This window comes from Salvelinus namaycush, chromosome 15, assembly GCF_016432855.1.
Source record: "Salvelinus namaycush isolate Seneca chromosome 15, SaNama_1.0, whole genome shotgun sequence".
NCBI lineage: Eukaryota > Metazoa > Chordata > Actinopteri > Salmoniformes > Salmonidae > Salvelinus > Salvelinus namaycush.
Window position 1 is genome coordinate 36,611,849 of NC_052321.1, and position 12,390 is coordinate 36,624,238.

Here is a 12,390-nt window from a genome sequence, read left to right on the forward strand (position 1 = left end):
CCTCTCTCTCTCCCTCTTCCACCCTCCTCTCTCTGTGCTCCAGATGACTCCCAGTTCTCAGCCATTTCCGTTTTCCATCTATTTAAATGCCCCAGTCCTTCAACGAGTTACGGTTAAATGTCCCATGTTAATTAAACATAGAAGAGAATATATTACGCCGTAAGTATACACATCTAACACTTACAGAACGAGCGCTTAAATAAACAGGTCCATTCTCTCTCTAGTTCACCACTACCTCAACAGCTGGCTTCCATTATGGATTACATCTCTTCTTCAGCTCTGTTCCAAAGCCTAACTCCGTAGTGAATACCTAGGATCTCGCATTCTCTCTCTTTCTCTTGCGCCCTCTTCCTCCTCTCACCTTCCCCTCCTTTCTACTCCCCCTCTCTCTCTTCTCCAGTTCACTCCTTCTTTCTGACTAGAGTGAAGAGCATGCAGGTAAACCGACTCTGGAGAACACTCCATCAGCTCACTGTCACTGCAGCAGCACTGTCACTGCAGCACCATAACAAGTCAACATCATTGACACCCCTAAAGATTCCTATAAATAAAGTAGTCAACTGTTTAGTATTTGGTCCCAAATTCCGGGCATGCAATGATTACATCAAGCTTGTGACTCTACACACTTGTTGGATGCATTTGCTGTTTGTTTTGGTTGTGTTTCAGATCATTTTGTGCAAAATAGAAATGGTAAATAATGTGCAGTGTCATACTGGGGTGACTTTTATTGTAAATAAGAATAGAATAGGTTTCTAAACACTTCTGCATTAATGTGTATGCTAACATGATTACAGATCATCCTGAATGAATCGTGAATAATGATGAGTGAGAAAGTTACAGAGGGGTCAAAGATCATTGCGTGCCAGGAATACGGGAACAAACACTAAACTATTAACTACTTTATTTATAAGAATCTTTAGCGGTGTCAATAATTGCAGACCCCTCAGTATGTGTTATTTTTCATTCTGTGGCATATACAGCACATCCAGACAGTACAGTGCAACACAGCAGAGGTCTAGCAGCTTGGAGTGGTGGGAATAGGGGGTTTGCTCTGGCCAGTCTCAGAGGGGTGTGGTCGGGTAGAGACTGGAGGAGCAGGAGTTAGGTTTGAGTTTCCCCTCCCCCGCCATGGGTCTCAGACTGACTCAGTCCCTCAGGGCTCAACAGGAAGTTAAGCCAGGAGGACGACGTCTTCTCTGGACACACACAACTACACTACAGCGCTCCGACATGTAGCTTGAGAAAAACACAAGACTAAATTGTGACTTTAAAATAGTGCTTGGCACCAGTGAGAGGGAAATAATCTGACGCTTATCTAAAACAGTGAGACTTTTTTAATGGAATTAAAGACTGTTGAAATTATAGGTAGATCTATTACACCAGTGGTACTATTAAGGGAGAAAACAAAACTATTATTTTTTAAATAAATACAGTTGAAGTCGGAAGTTTACATACACCTTAGCCAAATACATTTAAAAATGTCTTGTTTTAGGTCAGTTAGGATCACCACTTTATTTGACATGTCAGAATAATAATAGAGAATAATAGAGAGATAATTATTTATTTCAGCTTTTATTTCTTTCATCACATTCCCAGTGGGTCAGAAGTTTACATACACTCAATTAGTATTTGGTAGCATTGCCTTTAAATTGTTTAACTTGGGTCAAACGTTTCGGGTAGCCTTCCACAAGCTTCCCACAATAAGTTGGGTGTAACGTCTTTCGTCGGTAGAAGGAGAGGAGGACCAAAGCGCAGCGTGGTGCGTATCCATAATTTATTAGAATACTTCTCAATATGAACAAAAACAATAAACAGACAAAAAAAACAACGAAGCTACAGTCCCGAACTAGTGAACACAGAAAAACCCAGGAACACACGAACAGGAACAATCACCCACAAACCAACAGTGAAAACAGGCTACCTAAATATGGTTCCCAATCAGAGACAATGCAAAACACCTGCCTCTGATTGAGAACCATATCAGGCCAAATGACAAACCTCAACATAGAAACACATAACATAGACTGCCCACCCCAACTCACGCCCTGACCATACTAACTAAAGACAAAAACAAAGGAAAATAAAGGTCAGAACGTGACATTGGGTGAATTTTGGCCCATTCCTCCTTACAGAGCTGGTGTAACTGAGTCAGGTTTGTAGTCCTACTTGCTCGCACACGCTTTTTCAGTTCTGCCCACAAATATTCTATAGGATTTAGGTCAGGGTTTTGTGATGGCCACTCCAATACCTTGACTTTGTTGTCCTTAAGCCATTTTGCCACAACTTTGGAGGTATGCTTGGGGCCATTGTCCATTTGGAAGACCCATTTGCGACCAAGCTTTAACTTACTGACTGATGTCTTGAGATGTTGCTTCAATATATCCACGTAATTGTCCATCCTCATGATGCCATCTATTTTGTGAAGTGCACCAGTCCCTCCTGCAGCAAAGCACCCCCACAACATGATGCTGCCACCGCCATGCTTCACGGTTGGAATGGTGTTCTTCGGCTTGCAAGCATCCCCCTTTTTCCTCCAAACATAACGATGGTCATTATGGCCAAACAGTTCTATTTTTGTTTCATCAGATCTTTGTCCCCATGTGCAGTTGCAAACCGTAGTTTGGCTTTTTTATGGCGGTTTTGGAGCAGTGGCTTCTTCCTTGCTGAGCGGCCTTTCAGGTTATGTCGATATAGGACTCGTTTTACTGTGGATATAGATACTTTTGTACCTGTTTCCTCCAGCATCTTCACAAGGTCCTTTGCTGTTGTTCTGGGATTGATCTGCACTTTTCGCACCAAAGGACGTTCATCTCTAGGAGACAGAACGTGTCTCCTTCCTGAGCGGTATGACGGCTGCATGGTCCCATGGTGTTTATACTTGCGTACTATTGTTTGTACAGATGAACGTGGTACCTTCAGGCGTTTGGAAATTGCTCCCAAGGATGAACCAGACTTGTGGAGGTCTACAATTTTTTTTCTGAGGTCTTGGCTGATTCATTTTGATTTTCCCATGATGTCAAGCAAAGAGGCACTGAGTTTGAAGCTAGGCCTTGAAATACATCCACAGGTACACCTCCAATTGACTCAAATGATGTCAATTAGCATATCAGAAGCTTCGAAAGCCATGACATAATTTTCTGGAATTTTCCAAGCTGTTTAAAGTCACAGTCAACTTAGTGTGTGTAAACTTCTGACCCACTGGAATTGTGATACAGTGAATTATAAGTGAAATAATCTGTCTGTAATCAATTGTTGGAAAAACTACTTGTGTCATGCACAAAGTAGATGTCCTAACCAACTTGCCAAAACTATAGTTTGTTAACAAGAAATTTGTGGAGTGGTTGAAAAACGAGTTTTAATGACTCCAACCTAACTGTATGTAAACTTCCGACTTCAACTGTATGTCTGCGTATGAAAGTCTGGGGAAAGTATGAACTGCTGAGGGAATTAAGTGTTCTGAAACTGCACAAACAACACAACATTTTCGTCATCTGCCCTTACGACCAGTCCTTAGTGTTAGCCTCAGGTCACCTAACACGAGTCGTTTTATTCAACACTGTACTCAAATGTTGTCAACATACAGCACTGTAAATAGTGTATAGTCTACATTCTTTGGGACAGAGCCTAGAGAGAAGGGTAGACCTAGCAACTATCTGTGACGTGTGGCCAGTAAATGTCAGCTCTGGTGCCACTGTGTCAGAGTTTGTGTGGAACAGCCACACACTTAAAGGCCTCAGAAAGAGGTCAGATTGTGACCCTGCTCCACAAGAGTAAAGAGAAAACACACACACTAACAACAATATATTGTATCTCTATGCCGTGCCCCTGCTGCCCCTCCTCCTCGCCCACCACGGGTCACCAGAGGAATGTAGTGGCAGGGCCACCCCACCAGCACCCTCTGACTGGGCACAACTCAGAGATGGAGAGAATGGGGCAATAGAGAAAGAGACAGAGAGAGAGGGAGGGATGAAAGAGTGACACAGACAGAGAGAGAGAGAGAGAGAGACTATATATAGACATAACACGACATTTTAAATGTCTTTATTCTTTTGAAACTGGTGTGAGTGTAATATTTACTGTTCACTTTTAATTGTTTGTTTCACTTTTGTTTACCCATTTCACTTGCTTCGGCAACGTAAACATACGTTTCCCATGCCAATAAAGCCTTGTGAATTGAATTGAGAGAGAGCGCGAGAGGGAAGAGCGCTGTGTTTTGCTTCAGAGAGTGGGCCGTCACAGCTCTTTCACTCACACACACACTTCTCAGGGGAGGAGAGGAGACAGCAGAGAGGGAGGAACTCTCCAGTCTTCACAGACAGAGACCAGGACAAAACCATTGGATCTAGACCAAGCCAGGGTGGTCCAAGGCTTTTCCCATGGCATGGTACTTGTCTTCAACACCAAAGGCAACATTGCTTGCATAGCTTGTCCTTAATGGGAATGTTGGTTTGTAAATAAATCAGCCAGGAATCAGAACAAGACAATGCAGCATTCATCAAGTTTGAGTTCTAAAAACGGAGGTCCAACTAACATGACACAATGGCCTCTGCTAGTCTGTATCTGAGGGGGTGGGTCTTATTCTGGCTCCTCCTCCCGTCAGTACCAGGAAAAACGGTAGCACCCACCAATCCAAGCAGCACAAACAGATTTAATCAGCCAATAACAGAGATATAAAAGGGAATCTGAGGCCCGCACAAATCCGGAGAACAGATGGAGCTGATATCAATATCCGAGACGTTTTGTTTCTTTCCAAACACAGTATTATTTCCCCTGGACGTCTTCCTTCAGTCCAGGTTGTGATTCCCCGTGCCCACCCTGCTCAACGTCCCCCCGGCTGCTTCACACGCAAATGCCAGGGTGGTGTTCCTTAGTGCACATCATGACCGTGGAAAAACACTTGTTTGGACAAGTACAGATAGCACCTTTCACTCCAATTTCATGCTTACTGACACCCACCCCTGCCTGGCACGCACATGCCCGATGCCGCCACTCAACCGGCACGAAACCCAGGAACAAAAACAGCTCAAATCAAAAACAAACACAACACGCAGGACTCCTACTTACCTCCTCCTGTGAGGCGTAGTGTGGTTCCTCTGGGGCCACAGACCAGTAACAGTAGTCAAAACCAAACTCCAGCACCTTCTCCCTGGAGTCTCCATGTCCGTCCTGACGTCCATCCAGCTAGGGGGGGGGGGCACAGACAGAGAGACAGTTAGAGACTCTCAGGGACAAACGTCTTGCTTATCAAAAGATGAGGTACGGTTTAAGCTGTACTGAGACACGTGCACGTTGTGCTGCACATTCAATCAGGTCTTCAAAATAATGTGTCGAAGCTTATGCTTTACGGGACTGAGGTTACAGGGTTACAGCCCAGACAAGAGAACCTGTGTTACCCTGTGTTACTACTAGAGGCAACCACTTAAATCAACTACAGTGTCAGCATTACTAACGAGACTGACTGCCCTGGTGTTGACTGTTGACTAAGGGCCATGCCATGAAAAAGGGCAACTGAAGCAGAGCATGTATCTACACGCCCGGACAGGACTGTTGAGCTGTTGCTGTGGACAACTTTAGTTTACAGCCACTGAGCATCATTTCACAAACAGTACACTCATCTTGTGCACGAGACCTTACAAACGGTCGATCTCTTGTGTATTTTCACCATGATACTGTCTAACCTTTATCTTAACGTGTCGATATCGTTGTCTCCACGTACAGTGCATTCGGAAAGTATTCAGACCCCTTCCCATTTCCCACATTTTGTTACGTTACAGCCTTATTCCAAAATGGATTTCTCATCAATCTACACACAACACCCCATAATGACAAAGTGAAAACAGGTCTGTAAAAATGTTTGCAAATGTATAAAAAAAGATATAAAAAATTATTTACATAAGTATTCAGACCCTTTGCTATGAGACTCGAAATTGAGTTCAGTTGCATCCTGTTTCGGGAAACGGCAAACACCTGTCTATATAAGGTCACACAGTTGACTGTGCATGTCAGAGCAAAAACCAAGACATGAGGTCGAAGGAACTGTCCACAGAGCTCAGAGACAGGATTGTATCGAGGCACAGATCTGGGGAAGGGTATCAAGGGTATGCAGCATTGAAGGTCCCCAAGAACACAGTGGCCTCCATAATTCTTAAATGGAAGAAGTTTAGAACCACCATGACTCTTCCTAGAGCTGGCCGCACGGACAAACTGAGCAAATGGGGGAGAAGGACCTTTGTCAGGGATGTGACCAAGAACCTGATGGTCACTCTGACAGAGCTCCAAAGTTCCTCTGTGGAGATGGAAGAACCTTCCAGAAGGACAACCATCTCTGCAGCACTCCACCAATCAGGCTTTTATGGCCAGATGGAAGCCATTCCTCAGTAAAAGGCACATTACAGCACATTTGGAGTTTGCCAAAAGGCACCTAAAACACTCTCAGACTATGAGAAACAAGATTCTCTGGTCCGATGAAACCAAGATTGAAATATCTGGCCTGAATGCCAAGCGTTACGTCTGGAGGAAACCTGGCGCCATCCCTACAGTGAAGCATGGTGGTGGCAATATCATGCTGTGGGGATGTTTTTCAGCGGCAGGGACTGGGAGACTAGTCAGGATCGAGGGAAAAATAAACAGAGCAAAGTACAGAGAGATCCTTGATGAAAACCTGCTCCAGAGTGCTCAGGACCTCAGGCTAGTGCGAAGGTTCACCTTCCAACAGGACAATGACCCTAAGCACACAGACAAGGCAACACAGCAGTGGCTTGAACCCGATTGAACATCTCTGGAGTGACCAGAAAATAGCTGTGCAGCAACTCTCCCCATCCAACTTGACAGAGCTTGATAGGATCTGCAGAGAAGAATGGGAGAAACTCCAGAAACACAGGTGTGCCAAGCTTCTAGCGTCATACCCAAGAAGACTCAAAGCTGTAATCACTGCCAAAGGTGCTTCAACAAAGTACTGAGTAAAGGGTCTGAATACTTATGCAATTATGGTAAGATTTTTCTTTTTAATACATTTGCAAAAATGTCTAAAAACCTGTTTTTGCTTTGTAATCAAATCCAATAAAAATCGAATACATTTTGATGTCACATGCGCCGAATACAACAATGCAGTTAAGAAAATATTTACTAAATAAACTAAAGTTAAAAAAATAATAGCAACACAATAAAATAACAATAACGAGGCTATATACAGGGCGTACCGGTACCGAGTCAGTGTGCGGGGGTACAGGTTAGTCGAGGTAATTTGTACATGTAGGTAGGGGTAAAGTATTGTATGTAGATTGATGAGGAAACTTTTTTTTTTTTTTTTAAATACATTTTAGAATAAGGCAGTAACGTAACAAAATTCGGAAAAAGTCAAGGGGTCTGAATACTTTATCCGAATGCACTGTATGTACAGCTGACATCACCATCGTTTCAGAATACACTCACATTTAAGGGGATCAGGTTGAGCAGGGCACATACGAGTAGTTATTTGGGATGCACAGTTGTAGATCAGGGATTCTGCACAGTCTGACAGTAATCAAGTCAATCGTCAACAAAGTTTCTAGCAGCAGCATTAGGCCACACTGAAGCTATTCATTCCTCACAGCCAATTGACTGCAGTTAAAACCTGCTACTTCAGCCATGCACCATTGTTATGATACTAAACAATAGCCTTGCTTCGAATGGCTGATCTGAGAGTGAACCACATAGCACACAGGCTTAGACATGGTGGGTGAGCTCGTCTCTGTGGCCATTACTCTATCCATCCCTCTATCTCCATTTCTGTCTGCTCCATTCCTTCACTCTCCTGTTCTCCCGTCCTTCTTCAACTTCGCCCTCTCTCTCCCATCCGCGTGTGTGTGTTTATTCTCCTCTTCCTCTCTTTTCACTTTCTCCATCTTAATCCAAACTGTCCCACTTTCCTAAAATAATTCTTCCCATGGGACCTTGCTCCGGGCAGCTCTGTAACAGCAGGACACCATATGTGGCTCGTCTCTTTCACATCATTTCTAAAACACATATCCTCTCCCTTCTCTAACTTCTGCCGTAAACATCTCCAGCCCTGAACAACCAGTGATAATATTGATAATATTGTAAAGCTGAACCTACACACTCAAGAAACTCGATTTTGAGTCACTAAGAGGGAGTAATAAAGCAGTTTCCTCCTAATTGCTGGATCTGGGAGGCAATAATTAGATTGTGGTTGGGGGGAAGCTGTCACAGATACTCAGTCACGCTACGGAGACGGTTTTAAACCACTCGCTCTAACAAAGGTGTGAGGGTTGTAACTTGGGTTCACAACTTGTCATCATCCACTGAATAGCAGAGGCTTGTGTGTCCCATTGGAGTGTGTATGCGTGTCGTGGTGTCTGTGGGAGGGTCCCTTTGCCTGTGTGTGTTTGTGTGTGTGTTTCTACAGGTGTGTGCGTGCCTGTGGGCCCTGTGTACGACCGTCCCTCCCTCTAAGTGTCTCCGAGTGTGTGAGGCAGTGTGTGTGAGGGAGAGTAGGCTCTGCACAATCATTATAAACAATATTGGAATCAGACAGCAAAGGGCCCAGTCCTGAGTGTAAACATCCTGTGTGTAAGAGACACATACCCTCTGGATGCCCCCACCTCCTCAAAACCTGCTGCCCTCAACCTGCCCTACACACATAAACAGTACGTCAAGATCGCCGCCTCAGCTCTGACGTTGATTGACAGATATATTGGCCAATATCAAAGTGCAATAGAACATGGGAATATCACATACAGTATCAGGGGTTCCTCAAGGGTTCTTTGTGGAACCATGATGACTCAAAAAACCCTTTGAGCTCTTCGATGGTTCTTTACAGTTCATAAAAGGTTTCTTTGCTCTTTTGGTGATGAGTAAAATGTAGGGGAGGTGGCTGATTACAATGTTTTGGGGCGTAGTTTGAGCACAGCTCTTTTTGTGCAACCGTGAGTGAGAGTGTCGTTCTAGTTGATCTAATCTGTTGTGTTACGCCATTCTGTAAGACCCTGGCCAGTGATGTGGCTTGTGAAAGACTCACGTATGGCCTTGTGTCAATTGAGGACAGTTGACTAAATCAGCCAGGGACCCCCAGCTGTTCCAGAGGTAGCTCACTTGGTTGAACTAGCCAATTAACACAATAATAACACCTATGGAAATGTAACAATATACTATGGCTGACCAGAATTTTAAAAAAACCTGTATGGTTCTACAAAAGGATCTACAAAAGAACCGTTCAGATTTTTTATAGAACCAACCTTTCTCATTCTCCATAAAGGTTCTATAAAGAACCATAAAAAAAGGGTTGTAACTATAGCAGAGCTCTTTTCCGCTATAGTACATAGAACCTTTTTAAATGTTTCTTTATAGAACCTTAGGAAAGGGTTCTTTATAGCCCAATACAGGTTCTATTTAGAACCTTGTGACCATGGTTCTTTATTGAACATTTAAGAAATGGTTCTATATAGCCCCCAAAAAAGGGTTCTGCCTTGGTTACAAGAAAAATAACCCCAATCTGATACTATTTAGGAGACGTGTGTGTGTGTGTATCAGAGTCACCTGTGCAGTTACATGCTGGGTAAAAAGACAGTATGGCACTCACCTTAGTATTCTTTATCCTAACCAACTTGTCCTCCACCTGCACAGCTAGCCTCCCTCCATCCACACCTTCCCTGTGAAAGACAGAGAGATAGACATTGTGTTTCACGCATTTGCCCACATTAACTACACATTATAATCGCCCAGTCAGGGGGTATATTGGGGAGACGGGTAACAGACACGGGGGAAGACGGAAAGTCACGGTGGACAGACATGACCACAAACTGGTGGTCCTCTGTCGCTGTTAGTAGAGCATGGCACCTGTAAAGTCAGGATAGTGGGTTGAATTCCTGGGACCCCCCCGTACATAAAATGCATGTACACATGATTGTCAGTCGCTTTGGATAAAAGCGTCTGCTAAAATGACATTTATTATTATATATTAACTGAGTGTGAGAGGTAATAACAAAAACAAATGAGGTGACCAGACCATGTCCTTCATTCATCGGTTCTTCTGATCTACCCACGTTACTCAGGCAGGATGGCTACATGAGACCGATCATTATTATATTAGTGCTTGTTACAGAGACATCATTCAATCTGTACTATCTTCTCAAATGCCAGATCACTCTGTTTTATGTCCTTTATTTTTGTGACTTTTAAAGGAGGAGGGACTGCAGACAAATCTAGCTAGTGCTACTTGAGAGTAGTGACATGAGACTATTACATGGTGTCAAAGACAAACCCAAAAATCCCTGAATCAGAGTTGGAAAATACTGTCCAGTTCTTATTCAAAAGAAAACAGTCCAAACGGGCCCTGCAAAGAGTCCCTCGGGTGAGAAAGCTTGAGCCATTCCTTGGACAAAAGCCCATGTTTGTTTGTGTGTGTGTGTGTGTGTGTGTGTGTGTGTGTGTGTGTGTGTGTGTGTGTGTGTGTGTGTGTGTGTGTGTGTGTGTGTGCTCCAGCTGCTTGTTCTGGACACATATGATGCAACAGAATGGAATCTGAGGTTGTAGAAGAGTAGAGCTGAATGAGTTTAAAACTCCTTGAGCGATAATGGGGGATTGCAACAATGAGGGACACTGCAATAGTACAAATTACTTCTCTGTCCTTGGTCTGGGTGTGTGAGGCGGGGTAGATAAATCACACCAGGGACTCTGTTGGAAGTTGTAATAAGCACATGCTCCACCACGTGGGATTCATTTTGCCAACCCCAGCAGCCCAACCCAAAACCACGACAACCTCAAGAGAGACGGCTTCGAACCGGGGTTCGACCAGCATGAATGGAAGGAGGAAGGAAGGAGATGGAAAATAAAATGAGGCCTCTTCTGTTTTGACACAACCTGAACTATTTCTCAAACGGATTGACACTTTGTAACACATGTAGTAGCTAGTGCTGTCCTCTCTGTTTCTCTCTCGTTCTCTCGCTCTCACTCTCCAAAGGGTTCACAACATACTGTAGCCAATTGGAAAGAGTCGGATTGGCTGTCAGTAGGCAAAGGATAGATTACGTAGGGCCCTATTAGTCCTTTGAGAAACATGTAACGGCTTGGGTTCTCCTGTTATCTCTGTGTCACAATGCAAAGCCTGAATGATGGCATGACAGCTACAATTAAACTGTACCGAAGGGCAAAACACTTTCCATTAACACATGAACACACACACTGCACAACACACACACACACACAACAGCACCAACTCAAATCCCTGTAAAAGACACAACCAGGAAGCATGTATTTGCATGACAGTGAATGTTAGCTATTAAGTCCCCTTTTGTAATGCAAAGCGCAAGGAAAGGATTTAAAACAACCAATGATGTTCAGGCAAAGACGTTAAAAAAATGCTTTAAAGCTAGGCCTATGTTGCTTGGCCAAATGCAATGGCAAAATACAGCTAACTTACATTTAAATTTAACTGTACAACCCCACCCCCTAAGCATCCCAAAGGACCTTTAACTCGACATACTGTTGTAATTTGGGCTAATAGGCGGGTGCTTGTGGGGCACAACACTTACTACACTAGTCTAGCTACCCCAATAAAAACATTTTTATGCCGCTGTAAAATAGACCAAAAAAAGTTTTCCCATGAGTGTTTCACCAACAAATGTTGCTTGTTAGATGGTGATATGAGCGATATAACAAAAGGGATACGTATTCTTTAGAAGGCAGCACACAAATTCATTTGTTCTAACACTGTAATTACAATATTGTTGTTACTGTGGCATATAGATTACTACTTTAGTAATTGCATAATAATGGAGTGAGTGGAGCCAATAGATTTTTCAAAATGTCAATGTAAATGTTTTTATTCTGACAGTGTAGCCTGCCCTATGCATGCTGTCAGTGGCTTTTCAAGAAGTAACTTGCAAACTGAGACCGAGGGTGTATGCACAGTACATAAAGCATGCACATTTAAGGCATATAGGTTACCTACATCGCATCATCATGACATTAAATACGTTGTATCAGAAACTAGAGCTGGAGCTGCCCAATTCAGTCCAATTCCCATGCGTAGTAACACTGACAACACACAACAGCAGAATAAATCCCAACTATTGTCATCTATTCTAAAAATGATAATTTGCATAATGACGCAAAGCTAGTTAGTAGTCCAACTTTATTGACAGTGAACTTAGAATAGAAGAGAAACAGGGTGAATTTACCTTGCGTTGAGAGGGCGAACTCGAATGGCGACTTTCACGTTTGCCATAGTTCCTCTCTTGGTAAAGGCGACTCGTTAGGATATAAACACCACTTAATAATTACATTCACCCGTTATTAAAACGGGAAAATGTGTATTCACCGTCCGTCAATCAAGACATTTCTCACGATAAAGAGCCTCTTCGTCCCGACGCTCAACCGACAGCGGGACACACT

The 12,390-nt window shown here is 43.4% G+C and overlaps 1 protein-coding gene across 1 annotated transcript in view; it reads right to left on the reverse strand.

Annotated features, from left to right (window-relative positions):
* The window catches only part of LOC120060058 (stAR-related lipid transfer protein 9-like), a 35,147-nt gene extending 22,924 nt beyond the window's left edge, over positions 1-12,223 (reverse strand). The window contains exons 1-3 of the mRNA XM_039009123.1: positions 12,177-12,223; positions 9,578-9,647; positions 5,065-5,181 (exon numbers count right to left, since the gene is read on the reverse strand). Coding sequence (XP_038865051.1) covers positions 5,065-5,181; positions 9,578-9,647; positions 12,177-12,223 — 234 coding nt within the window. The remainder of the gene's footprint in view (positions 1-5,064; positions 5,182-9,577; positions 9,648-12,176) is intronic.
* Positions 12,224-12,390: the final 167 nt, after the last annotated feature.